The following is a 14,159-nucleotide window of genomic DNA, read 5'->3' as shown; positions in this document are numbered from 1 at the left end:
ATGCTTGTAATCTTTACACAGCAGCTTGGCTCCTTAAATGTTTAAACACCAGCTAATTTCAAGACGCTGACGTCATGTGGGTCACCCGCAGTGTAAGACGCTCAAAGCTCAAGACGTTCGGTAGACTTTCGATCGGTCGGTCGTTCGAACGTTTGATTTTAGCATGGAATACCTTCATATATTTCTCTGTTCACGCTTAAATTGAATTTCGCTACCTATATGCTTCCATAATTTTGACCCATACAATGTATTTTTGGCTATTGCTACAAATATACCCCAGCGACTTAAGACTGGTTTTGTGGTCCAGGGTCACATATCTGAAGTAAACTCAGAAGTGTTTGTGTCCGTGTTCCAGTTCTCTGTCTGAATGTGCTTCTGTCTACTTGTGTTTAGGTCATCGCCATGATAAAGGGCCTGCAGGTGCTGATGGGCCGTATGGAGAGCGTGTTCAACCATGCCATCCGTCACACCATCTACGCAGCTCTGCAAGACTTTGCCCAGGTAACGCTCAGAGAACCGCTGCGTCAGGCCATCAAGAGGAAGAAGAACGTCATCCAGAGGTACAACAGAGCACCAAACCGGATGATCTTTCTGTCTTCCAGCTCTAGTTGTTTAAGTCTGTTTTGGCTGACTTTGACTTTATTGCAGCGTCCTCCAGGCCATCCGTAAGACCATCTGTGATTGGGAGACTGGCAGAGAGCCACATAATGACCCAGCACTGCGGGGCGAGAAGGACCCTAAAGGGGGATTTGATATCAAAGTTCCTCGTCGTGCCGTAGGACCCTCCAGCACTCAAGTATGTGGCTCTTTAGTTCCCAATTTCTATACGATAAAGGATAGAAACATTCTACACAAATTTAGACAATGTAGCACTTACAGAGCATGTATGACAGTAACACACTTCAGAACTCAGTTACCTTCAAGAGTCTGTAGTTATGATTTGCATTCTGAATGCAATGGCATGTGAATTTTTTTCATTTTTAATTTTCACCTTATACAACTCCTAACGTGAAACAACCTAACCAGCCATACTGCTATATGCTTTTTTTTACCTGTTCCACGCACACACACGGCTAAGCCCAGTGTCATTCAGAAGCGCATGTAATCTTCCACTCGCTTCTGCCGCAGATGTTGCATGAAGCACGGTTGATCCGGTGTGGCATGGAAGGGTGTCGTATTGAATGTCAATAGCGCCTCGGGGATTTGAGCTGTAATCGGTTCTGCCTCTCAACGTGATCTCGGTGCTTTGCTACTGGAATTTTTGAGAGAGATTCATACATGTGTCCTGATTCAACAGTCAGTTTAATTTGAAGAAGTACGTGTTGAGGATTGTTCCCATGCCACATTGTTTTTAATCTTTTTATGTTAATTTTTGACTCATCAATGTTTTTGTGTTAGTGTGGATTGATTTCAAGCTTTTCTGTCATTACCTTGAGCTCTGTATGATTATGGTTGAATTTCACCATAAGAGGTTTCTGTCAAGAGGCTCACAACTCTGAACTAGGGTCGCATTGAGACCTGAAATTTTGGCTTTGTGTACATTACCAGTTTCTGGTGCCTTAGAATTAGACTAATACCTCAGTGGGTAGTTTACTGTTATAGACCTCCTTGATCATACAGACAGAATTTGATCCATTCGTGTCTCATGTTGAAGGGTTTTTCAAACGGGAACAAAAAGGAGTAAATATTTTATTTTTATTTATTTTTTTTGGTAGTTCACAAGTATTATGATTTTAATGAAATATGTTTAGTGTAAAAAAATCCCTGTCATACTTTGTTCAAGACAATTTGACCCAAACAATAACTGTGAACATAGCCTCTCAGTATTTAAATACAGTGCTACACGGACACACATCCACTTCTCCAGGGAAGCTCCAGGGAAGAAACTGTGTGCCCTCCATCACCATGTTAATGCACTCAGACCAGAATGCAAAAGAGGTCCACCTGTGGCAAGATGACCGGAGCAGAATGCAGCTGTGAATGTCTGTCGAGGGGTGGCTAAACATGCATGTGCGAAGAGTAAAAGACTTACTCTTTCTGTTCCTCTGTGTAGCTGTATATGGTCAGGACAATGCTGGAGTCTCTGGTCGCTGATAAGAGCGGCTCAAAGAAGACTCTGCGCAGTAGTTTGGAGGGTTCGACCATCCTGGACATCGAGAAGTTCCATCGCGAATCATTCTTCTACACTCACCTGCTCAATTTCAGTGGTAAGGAACAGTCTAAATTGCCGTTCACTCCAATATAGACATTTCTTTAGAGCATTCAAACCTTTAAACTACAGTAAAAACCAATGTGCGATTACCGTGTTTTTATTGTCCAACTATACAGCTATACTTTATTTTTTTTAACCAACCTTTTTCATACCATTATGCATCAGTACCAATTATTGACCTTTTCTGTGTCCACAAAGGCCTAAAAAGGTATATAGACACTTAAGCTACATTTATAAATTTGTGAATGTCATTGCTTTAGCAAAAGGCTTTTATTTTAAAGATAGATAGCACAAATACGCTGTCAAGCCTGTAGTAAGCAGCAGAAGTATTTTACAAATTTTGTAAAATAAAGTTTGTTAGGTTGTATATTATAAAGCAATAGATTATATAAGATTATTTAATCCAAATGAATGTGTACATTTTTTTTATGAAAATTGTGACCATATTTTCTTGTCTGTTGTTGTATATCCAAGTGAAACAGGATCTCAAATTAGAAAAAATATAGGATGGCACTTGATTTTGTCCATCAGGAATTGATTACATCTATAGGCTAATTATAGGTTTGTAAACTTTCGGGAAAATTAAAAAAAATTCGGGATGCGCGCGCATCATGGTTGCAGAAAACCCGTATGCAATATTCAAAATGGCATTGTATTTCTGTATTTAAATTTACGTTTTCCATTACCCATACGTGCAAAGTTTGGTCACGTATGTTCTCTAACCTTTACGGCTAGAGAAGAATAAAATAATAAAAAAAAAGGTAAATTTGATTTTATATTTCAAAAATCTGACTTTATTCTCGCAATTCCGAGATTATATCTCACAATACTGATAAGGAAAAACAACTCGTCATTCTCTCTTTTCCCCTCGGCTCAGAATATATATTCCACACTTCTGGCTTTTTTCCCCTCAGAATTGACAAACTCACTATTTGAGTTAAATTGAGTTATAAAGTCCGAATTAGGAGATATAAACTTGCATTTGCGAGAAAAAGTCATAATTGTGAGATAAAATAAATAAATGTTATGTAAAATGTTAATAGTAATAGGTTTAAATAATATTTCATGCTGTAACTGTAGGGCTAAGTTAATACAATACGTCCCCTATTAACTGCATATGTGAATATTATGTAGACTTATTGTTTAAATCAAATTTATGCTTTAAAAGTAGAGTAATCATAGCAGTTTTCATCCATAGTCTGTCTGTTTAAACGTCTGCGTTTATCTTCAAATGGCGTCTTTGATGACAGTATTCTATAAAAATTATTTGCATTCCGATTCTGACATCCAAAGGCACAACAATACATTTTTTTATCTTATTCCATGGATTTTACCCGTTTCCTTCCACTTGTTCCCAGTGTTTTTCTGCCACCACTATGCGCGCGCAGCTGCATGTGATGTAACTGTGACGTCTACACCAAATTGGTCTATAGGGAATTTATGATCAATTTTTCTTTTTTTTTTTTCCATCAATTATTTGTAATTAACATGGCAGTGTTCCATTAAAAAATGGCCATTGTATTTGGTTGAATGCGGATGGTGTTAAGAATGTTTTGTGTCTTACAAATGCGTGATGTGTTGCAGAGACGCTGCAGCAGTGCTGTGATTTGTCCCAGCTCTGGTTCCGTGAGTTCTTTCTGGAGCTTACAATGGGTCGCCGCATTCAGTTCCCAATTGAGATGTCCGTGCCCTGGATCCTTACCGACCACATCCTGGAGGCTAAAGAGGCCTCTATGATGGAGTGAGAACCAAAAATTCAATTAATACATGAATTGCTGTACTATACATGTGCAAAAAAGAATGCTTTTATGAAATATGCTTCTAAGTATGTCTGATCTCTACAGGTATGTGTTATATTCATTGGATCTGTACAACGACAGCGCACACTACGCTCTCACAAAGTTTAAAAAGCAGTTCCTTTATGATGAGATTGAAGCTGAGGTAAAAGCCCTCTTGAAAATCCTTTGAAGCAGTTATTGCATTGCTAATTTAATTTCTTCTACTCGAGTTTCAATGTTCTTTTAAGTGATTGTGCGTCTGGATTTTTTTCTCTTTCTCCCAGGTGAACCTTTGCTTTGATCAGTTTGTCTACAAACTTGCTGATCAAATTTTTGCCTACTACAAGATTCTTGCTGGAAGGTAAGTCTGTCTGTTTAAATGCCTTATTTGGACAGAATTTGTTTTCAGGGTAAATATGTAACTTTTCTGTAGTAATGGAAGTTAATTTGGGGACCTAAAAAAGTGTTTTATTTTCTCTCTGTAGCCTCCTTCTGGATAAGAGACTAAGAGCTGAATGTAAGAATCAGGGCGCCAACATCTCATGGCCTTCCTCCAATCGTTACGAGACGCTTCTCAAACAGAGACATGTCCAGGTAAGGACAGCCACTGTTCTGTTTACACAGTCATTGCTGTTTATTAATGCTGTTTTCAAGTCCGCTCATCTTGTTTTGTCCTTTTCTCTTGCAGCTCCTTGGACGATCGATTGACTTGAACCGTCTGATCACCCAGCGAGTGTCTTCGGCACTGTACAAATCCCTAGAGCTCGCCATCAACCGCTTTGAGAGCGAGGACCTCACTTCCATCATGGTGCCTTATACTTTCAAATCTCTGTTTTTATGGAAATTTGCAGTTTTCAATTTCTTATAGAGAGACCCTGAATTTGCTCAGCTTGTTTTAGCTGTGAATTTGTTGGATATTTGCTCGTTCAGGATTTTTAATGAAAGAGAGGCCACCTCTCTAGCAGAATTGAAATTCAGTGCACTGGGAATAATTTAGCATAGGCTGCCAGAGAGTGAATCATTTTCAATGTTTGCTTCCTATATGCGTGTTTGTGTGCGGGTGCTAATATATAGACATTTGAATAGAGGTCTGACTGTGACACATGCATTGCCAATGCATGAAATTGTTCCAAAACTCATCGGTTTTCATACAACCTGTTGTTGAAGGTCTATGTGTGCTACTGAATAGAAATGTGTTGTCGGTCAATGTTATTGTTGGGTCAGAAAGTGAGAGGGTATTTTTGTTCCAATTGATCATCTTTTGTCTGTCTTTGATCAGGAGTTGGAGGGTTTGTTGGATATTAACCGGATGACCCATAAGCTCCTCGGTAATTATTTGACATTGGATAGTATCGACGCCATGTTCCGTGAGGCAAACCACAATGTATCCGCGCCCTATGGCAGAATCACTCTCCATGTCTTCTGGGAACTCAACTATGACTTCTTGCCCAACTACTGTTACAATGGCTCCACGAACAGGTGGGTAGGGGTTGCCCCTTAAATTTTTAATTTAAAAGTTATTTATTTATTTAGAAATTATAATAATAATGGTTATTTTTAAAGCCCTGATTGGACAATGATGTGTTTTAGTACATCTGTAAACATTTTTTTCTGTAGTAAATTGACACATCTGTAAGTGATTGATGTGGCAATTTGTACAGGATCAAAATCACAGAGAATTAATTCTGGTAATTAAAACCTTTAATATAATAATAAAATAAATAAAATAATATATAATAATAAAATATTAAATACAAATATTAAAACAATTATGCACATTCTACTAATCTTTAATGACAGGGTTGTGCAATAATATAATTTACAATGTCATAAATGGACAGCACTTTAACAGCTATATTAGTGTAGACATAACTTTCTGGTTTAAGCTGATGCAATATGTATTCATTCATCCATATTTCAGTTAAACAGATGTGATTGACATTAAAAGTCAAATTGCATAGAAAATGTCTGATCACTTGTCAAAAAGCCAGATGCATGAGACTTTTAAATGAAGATGGCGCATTGCTTTCACCTTTAATTTTTAGAGAATGGTTAATTATTAAGTTAATTCATTAGTTATTGATAGTCAGTCTATGCTTAAAGTCTATGATTATTTCAACCAGGAAAAGACTTATGTTTCAGATACACAGATTCTCCACATTTGAGAGACATTCTTGTACATAGATTTTTGTTTGCAGTTTTTGAGAAGTGTGTAATTTGCACGAAGTGGAGGCAAATCAGTTACCTTTTTATTATTTTTTCTCCTGTGAATTGAGTGTTTGTCTACCTTCTGCAGTTGGGTAGATCACTTTCTTTTTTTGTCTTTTTTTTTAACTGTCAAATAACACAAATACAATCTTTTTACTGAGCACAAGGTGCAATCTGACCCATATATCAAATATGACTGTAAGTGAGAAAAACAAAGAGAGCTTTGTAAGGAACCATAGTGAGTTGAGAAATATTCCAAAGACTGAATTGTACAGTGTTTAAGATGGGCTGTATAGAACAGGCGTGAAGGTAGGCCATGAAAGAGTCTGAATGTGGCATGAAAAGATGACTAAAGTCATTAAAAACATTTTGTGACCTTTCAGGGAAGATAGACCTATTGATGACAAATTCATCATAAATATACCCATTTAGTATCAAAGTGAACTAACACCATCAGGGTTCAGCTGTTGTCTCAATACAGCTCATAACTGGTAGGTGGATGCCATCTCTGGAGGTTACATCTCTTTTTCAGGTTCCAGAAACTGAGTCACACTACTGGCTTCAGCCCTGCATTCAAAAGGTCCCAGCTCGCTCCTGAGAAGTTTTTTTTTTTTTTTTTGAACAACAATCATTGTGTCTGCTTGATTCTCAGTAGATTCTCAGAGTGATGGATGGGTACAGAGAGCCCAGTCATTCCACTTCTCACCTGCTCCTGTTGTATTACACTCACATCCACAAGTCACTTTAACTCCTAAACTTTTTCCCTTCCTTTAGGTTTGTTCGCACTGTGCTGCCATTTTCACAAGAGTTTCAGAGAGACAAGCCTCCCAACGCCCAGCCACAGTACCTATATGGCTCAAAGGTGGGTTTAAATATCACACCGACATCTATTACATCTCCAGCATTCACTTGAGACAAACTATAACACACAGGGAAATGTTTTTTATTAAGCAAGATTAGATGGGTAGGCAAAGTACATTTCAAGCATTGTAGGATTTCAATGCAGCCAACACAAAACAGACAGACTAGTATCAACTCACAAAGATATTAAAATAAACACTTGTATATCCATTAAAGGTAGAGGTGCACTAAGCAGTTTAATGTTTTGGTGGCTCTTTTTTTCCTTGCGAAACCAATATGGCGGTGGTGTTTAACTTTAAACTGACACTATACTCTACGGAGTACGGACTACAGACATGATGATGTTGATGGGTGACCCACATTATGTAGAAATATAAATATATAAAATAATCTATGCTTCTGATTTGACTGTAACCTTAATCTTGTGTATATTGGAACATTTGGTACTATTTAATAGTGTAAAAATGATAATTTTCAAATAATGATTATTATAATTATGATTATTTTTAAACTATAAAAAAAATTGTGTGTGTGGGTGATTTTTATAAATGAATAAACATTTTTTAAATAATGTAAACCTAGATTAATTCTGATAACAAATTCATTAACTCGTGCTAACAAACTGAACCATTGTAAACGTATACCAAACAAAATACATACATAAATAACTGTGCAGTTTGTAGAATTGTATTGTAAGCCAAGGTGCCTTCTTCAGTTTCCTTTTTTAATAAGTTAGTGATCTGACATTTTAATGCTAATTTAACCCGATCAGCCCAGCTCGACTGTCAGTCTTATTTCCTCAAAATTGTTTCAACCCCGGTGATTGTCCTCATTGTGTAATTTCTAGTAGTTTGAATTTTTGGGGTCAGTGCATCAAAGTAACAATTTGGTGTCCTAGTTATTCTGACCCGGGGCCAAATCTATGTTTATTACTTGGGGTTCGAAGTTCACAACCCTGCCCATTTGCCATTTCTCTGCCGTGCTCGGCTCTAAAAGGATTCTCAATCACCGTTGCGTTCTGAGAGTCTTCCCCGCCACAACTGGGCATGTACAGACTATTTCTTCCTTCGCTTCCCATGTTCCCACCCATGGGGGTCAGATCCAGGTGTGGAGGGTTCGGACCTGACTGCCTTCCTCTTTCTGGGTCCCTTTTTGCTGGATACATGGTGTGGAGACATCCCCAAAGAAGAGCCACAGCAATGATCAGCAACAGGATGCTGCTGGCCAGCCAGACTCCCATGGCCAGATCCCTGCCACTCTCACCAAGTTCAGTGCCCTCATTTAGAGTACTGAAGACCTGGCACTGCTCTCTGGTGGGATTGGCGGACTGGCAGGTGACACAGAGGATGTATGTGGTCTGTGGACTGAGGTTGCCCAGACTGGTGGATGTCTGGCTCACAGGAACCCTGTCCTCCTGCAGGAAGCTCTTGCGCGTGTAACCCATCAGCAGGCTGTTCCAGTTAGGGTGATACATGACGCTGTAGAATGTGTCCACACAGCCTGGGGATGACGGCCAGCTGACGATGGCAGAGGTGGCTGTGATGTTTTGAATGGTGATAGTCATGTTGAGTTTGTTTTTCAGTTGAAACTTAGTCTCTTATGCACACACAGTTTGATGATGTAGGCTGGTTTGACCCGACATGCAATGATTTTGAAGTATCTGGAAGAATAGAGGAGGGAAAAAAGCATTAATTCAGATCAGTTCTAACCTTGAATGTAGTACAACAAGACCTTAATAGATTAGTAATGGGCTTGCTTCTGGCATAAAAGCATGTTTTTAAAGAATTGGAAAACTTCAGTTGTTGGTTTCAGGACTGAAATTGATTTTGAATTGAAGTGCTTTATCAAAAGGATTTAATCAGAATACACTGGCTGAGGACGGGTATATAAAAAAATACAGATGTTTTGAACATTTGCAGCAGTTGTGTGTTGTACTGTTCTTTTCTGTCTAATTTGTCTTTCATATTGTAATGATTAACATTGAAAATGGTTTTGTAGGTAACACACAAGGAGGCTTTTTTCATGGTTCTATCCTCTTTTGTAATTTCAATTTTCTTTTGTATTCAAGTACAATTGCCCTGCTCTATCATGGTGTTAGGAAAAGCAGATTTATCTAGAGAGGAAAAGCACCAGGTTAAGTACAAGAACAGATTTTTTATTTATCCGCCTTGATTGCTTTGTATCAATTTTTTTCTCTTCAAAACTAGGTATCTAAAGCAGGATTATGTGAATGAGTTGAACAGAAATTTCCAATTGACATTACATCCATATATCCCCTTGTCAAGAAAAAAGTTCTAAAAGATTCTCTCAAGTAATTATAAATGAATAGCATTACAGCCCAATAAATATAATTTTGAGGTTAAATTTAAAAAATGTTGTGGTGTATATATAACAAACAATTATTTATTCAGTCTTCACTGTTCTAATATCAGGCATGCATTATGCATGATCAAACACTGCTGCTTGATTATTCTTTATTTTATTTTATTTTTCTTTATTTATAAACATTTATTTATGTTTAACATCATCTGCTTTATCTCTTCAAGAATTCTGCTGCTTTGACATTTCTGGATATTTATCTTTTGCTTAAAATGTGAATTAGTTTCTTCATAGTTGCCATAGGTCCTTTTTTTTCTTCTTTGCTGCTCGAGCCTTTGGTTTGTTTGAAGCCCATTAACTCAATCAGTAAATCACCACATTGGACTTAATGCGGATGATTGGTGACCTTGTACGCTACACGCACATACTGTAATTATTTGGCAGTCAGTACCGTATGAAAGCTTGAAAACTAATCACTTTGATCTTCCAGAAACACACTGTCAATAACGCTTAGAGAGGTCTGAGGAAAACAGGACGTTTATTCTCTCACTCTACACACTTTCCAGTCTTTTTCAAATCCACACAGCTGCTAAAGATTTTCTTTAGTAGTATTTTCAGACAGTACTTTTACCATTGTTTACAGGTGAGCCACACCTTTTTTTCCATCAGAGAGACGGGTGTCTCTGGGAAAACTGAGATTGAGAGGTAAAGGAGCAAAAATCTTACCGTAAAAGATGAGATGAGAGTCACTTCATACACAGATCATCTCGCTGTTGCAGACAGAATCACCCTGAAGCATTCAGAGAGTGTGACCTGTAGCGGTTTCTGTTTGGCATGGCTCAGGTCTCCTGCAGAAAGAGCTCCACATCCACACCGCTGCACAGAAAAGCTCTTCTATCTGATTAGAACAGCAGACGGCACATAAAGCAGAGAGAGAGAGTGAGAGAGAGTGCAGTGGGGAAGGGGAGACGAATCATCAATGTTTTGCGTAGAATGCATTTTAAACAGAATTACAGCTGGGAGAGCTTGAACTCTTGTTCGTCCTCATCTCTTACACATCATTTCTCTCTCAGTCATTGGAGAAGCACATGGCACTTTTCCTCCCCCACTCTGTGCTCAATTACTCCCACAGACTGGTGACCTGTCTCCCCTGACTCACTGCCACAACACCTACGGACATGTATGCTCATGAATTTATGATTAATTATTAATCGGTCAACTTCCAGTTACTGCATTCTAATTAAAAGAACCGAAGGAAGCTTATTTCTTTCCAGTTTTGTTACTACTCATGTATATATATATGTATATATATGTATATATATATGTATATATATGTATATATATATGTATATATATGTATATATATATGTATATATATGTATATATATATGTATATATATGTATATATATATGTATATATATGTATATATATATGTATATATATGTATATATATATGTATATATATGTATATATATATGTATATATATGTATATATATATGTATATATGTGTGTGTGTATGTGTGTTGTTGGCGTACAGTAAGACAGTACAGATTGTTTTCTTTGTAATGAACTAATGTGAGAGACTTTATTATTTACTTTCATTACATGTACACATGACTAAGTGACAAACAAATCAAACTCTGCCTCAACATGAAATCTTGAGTTTTGTTCCAGGCATTCCATAACTTGCTCTCTTTTCTTTTTCATGATGATTCAGGCCTTGAATTTGGCGTACAGTAGCGTATACAGCCTCTACCGGAACTTCCTGGGACCTCCACATATTAAGGCTATTTGCAGACTTCTAGGATACCAGGGCATCGCTGTGGTGATGGAAGAGCTGTTAAAGGTCGTCAAAAGCCTGGTACGTGCATAAGCATGCAAATTGAAGTTTGGGTTTAGAGATCTGGGGGCTTTTGCAAAACCCTGGACAAAATCTTTTTTTTTAATCATCGGCTCTCAAACATGTTAGAAGAAATGCATGGTGTATTTAATATTCATGTTCAGCCACATTCCTACTAGAACTTCTCAAATTGATGCCTTAATTCAAATAGTGGAGGAATGTGCTAGCAACACCAAAGTCATGGGTTCGGTTCCCAGGAATGCATGCACTAAAATGGTCTATACCAAATTTCTGTTTTCATGATGCATCAGATCATTTATAAGGATCTTAACTGAATCAGATCATTGTTGGAGCAATTTTTTTACACCACTAATCTAACTTTAAAGGATAAAGAATAAAAGATAAAGTTCTGGATGTGTGGGCATTAGCAACATTTCTGCTGAAATTGTCATATTGTTTTTTTTTTTCTGGTGCAGCTTCAGGGCACCATTCTGCAGTATGTGAAGACCCTGATGGAAGTGATGCCCAAGATATGCCGTCTGCCTCGCCACGAGTACGGCTCGCCAGGTGAAAATTGCATTCTTTGGACACTTAATTAAGCAAGCCTTTTATTTTCTGACCCAAGAGAGACACTTTGACCCTGTGTAAATATGAGCTCCCACTATCACCAAATAGAAGATAAGCACTGAATCATTAAGCTTTCATAAATCCAACTGTGCTGCTGCTGGGCAGATTGGCTGTCTGCAGTGTGTCAATCACACAGTGGTGCTTTTAGCAGAGCTTATGCAGCAGACACTTGGTGTCTTAGACTTAATCAGACCCCTCTAGACTTGAGAAGGTTTGGTAATTGCCTCTTTTTCCCTTTCCTTGTTTGTTATTTCTTTCTGGGTGACTATACTGAGAGGGTGCGCTCCACACTGAAATCATGACTGTGTCTGATTATGTGGGCTTCAGACAGCCTGGACAAAAAGAAATGAAAGGAAAAATGAAATGAAGTGGGTGGAGGAGAGAGAGAAAGGCAGAGGGTAGAAAAACGGCAAAGAGTCTGTAGATGTAGTTAAAGGCTTCTGCTTGTAAGAGCATTACTTATTTTTGGATTCTTGGTCATAACCGGAATAACAAAAGAGAGTACACTTGAGAACAGTTAGCGACTGTAGATTCCAACTGTTATTCAGAAATTTTTAAGACTCAGTGTATATAAGATATAACTACAAAATGTGTGTATACATGCATGAGGTTGTCTTGTTTTCCAATTAAAATCTAAAGACCCTTAATACAAAAAAATGAAGTGAGTTTATGCTTAAAGCAAGAACGAATATGTCAGTGGGGTATGAAAACTTGCTTTCCCTTTAATTAAGTAGATTTTTCTGAGACCATTGGCAGATATTTGTCCTTGTTTGAATCATAAACTCTCTTGATTTAGATAAACTTTGCCTCGCCACGAGTACGGCTCGCCAGGTGAAAATTGCATTCTTTGGACACTTAATTAAGCAAGCCTTTTATTTTCTGACCCAAGAGAGACACTTTGACCCTGTGTAAATATGAGCTCCCACTATCACCAAATAGAAGATAAGCACTGAATCATTATTAAGCTTGTTTGAATCATAAACTCTCTTGATTTAGATAAACTTCTCATCGTGTCATTTTGCTTCTCAAATTAATGTATCTTTATTTAAGAATCTAGACATTTGCACTGGAAAACAAGACAATTATTGAGGAAGAAGATGACTTTTTTGCAGTGTGATCAGAAGGATCAGAGTACATATTGATGTTCCCTTGAATTTATTTCTTAAATTTCTTTACCTGATCTTAAAGAGGTCTTAATATCTTAAATTGACCTACATAAAACCTGCAGAAACCCTCCGCTGGTCAAGTCAAGGTTAGTTTTAGGGCCTGGAACAATATTACTATCAAATAGTTAATTGTTAAGGGATGCTGATCCAGGAAAAGGATCTGTTCATGTGAATCACTGTGCACTGTGCATATAGAGGAATATTTATACTTCAATATTTCCTAAAACAACCAAAATGAGGCTGTCATTACAGTGAAAGTATGATTTTGTCTCCCGGGTGCAGGTATTCTGGAGTTCTTGTACCGTAGTGCGTTAATTAGGTGTGATTAATTATGGAAAAAATAACGTTAAAATTATTAACATATACTGTATAACGCAGACTTGTACATCATCTTACATTGCATACAGCTGTTGACAAACATGATGCAGGGTAGTGACTGACTGTGTATTTATCACAATAGTGACTATCTTTTGGAGGGTAATTTCTCAGCCCAAACTGATGTGATTTAATTAGATTAATCAGCACATAATGTAAATAATTAGATTAAATTAATTACATATACACACACACACACACACACATATTTACACACACACATTCTTCCACCACCAGTTGAAGGACATTGTGGAGTATGCTGAGCTGAAGACCGTGTGCTTCCAGAGCCTGAGGGAAGTTGGAAATGCTTTGCTCTTCTGCCTTCTGAGTGAACAGAGCTTGGTATGACCACTGAGCATTCACACTATACTGCAGAAAGTTGTTCTCACTGCATCACTAAACCTTAGCTACTGTTGCCACCTGCTATAATCTTTTCTTTAAAGAAGAAATTCCAGCTCATGTAAGAATATCCAATCTTTTTATTACCACTTTCAGTACTTAAACTAAGCAGAGGGTCAATGCCATCACCAAACAGATCATCTTCAGTAGATTAATAATGCGGTTTTGAAATATTTTTCTTAGAGTGAAGAATGTGGTAGTGAGTTAAGGTTTTACTAATTAACTTGGCACCTTTCATATTCTCTTTTTTTGTGCTGTGACAAGTGACACACAAGATGCATAACTACACTAAAGTCTTCAATCATGAATGAATCTATTCGTGTTTAAACTTTTTATGAATTATTCACGACTCCATGACATGACAGATATATA

The 14,159-nt window shown here is 37.5% G+C and overlaps 2 protein-coding genes across 3 annotated transcripts in view; one reads left to right on the top strand and one right to left on the bottom strand.

The window, feature by feature from the left end:
* Positions 1–14,159, top strand: part of LOC107685293 (cytoplasmic FMR1-interacting protein 1 homolog) — a 40,192-nt gene that overhangs the window by 21,079 nt on the left and 4,954 nt on the right. For both annotated transcript variants that reach the window (XM_016481825.1, XM_016481824.1), the window contains exons 14-27: positions 394–560; positions 649–796; positions 2,054–2,207; positions 3,797–3,953; positions 4,057–4,153; positions 4,275–4,351; positions 4,476–4,584; positions 4,679–4,798; positions 5,270–5,469; positions 6,973–7,060; positions 11,098–11,241; positions 11,697–11,787; positions 13,296–13,306; positions 13,611–13,730. In XM_016481825.1, coding sequence (XP_016337311.1) covers positions 394–560; positions 649–796; positions 2,054–2,207; positions 3,797–3,953; positions 4,057–4,153; positions 4,275–4,351; positions 4,476–4,584; positions 4,679–4,798; positions 5,270–5,469; positions 6,973–7,060; positions 11,098–11,241; positions 11,697–11,787; positions 13,296–13,306; positions 13,611–13,730 — 1,683 coding nt within the window. The remainder of the gene's footprint in view (positions 1–393; positions 561–648; positions 797–2,053; positions 2,208–3,796; positions 3,954–4,056; positions 4,154–4,274; positions 4,352–4,475; positions 4,585–4,678; positions 4,799–5,269; positions 5,470–6,972; positions 7,061–11,097; positions 11,242–11,696; positions 11,788–13,295; positions 13,307–13,610; positions 13,731–14,159) is intronic.
* LOC107685295 (fibronectin type III domain-containing protein 9-like) lies at positions 7,751–10,371 on the bottom strand. The gene is made up of 2 exons (XM_016481830.1): positions 10,105–10,371; positions 7,751–8,719 (listed from the first exon to the last, which is right to left on the bottom strand). The coding sequence occupies exon 2, from the start codon at positions 8,621–8,623 to the stop codon at positions 7,958–7,960; it is 666 nt and encodes a 221-aa protein (XP_016337316.1). The 5' UTR covers positions 8,624–8,719; positions 10,105–10,371; the 3' UTR covers positions 7,751–7,957.

This window comes from Sinocyclocheilus anshuiensis, unplaced genomic scaffold (genome assembly GCF_001515605.1).
Source record: "Sinocyclocheilus anshuiensis isolate Anshui unplaced genomic scaffold, SAMN03320099.WGS_v1.1 scaffold385, whole genome shotgun sequence".
Classification (NCBI taxonomy): Eukaryota; Metazoa; Chordata; class Actinopteri; order Cypriniformes; family Cyprinidae; genus Sinocyclocheilus; species Sinocyclocheilus anshuiensis.
The sequence above is the reverse complement of the archived record's forward strand: the minus strand, read 5'-3'. Positions and strand labels throughout refer to the sequence as shown.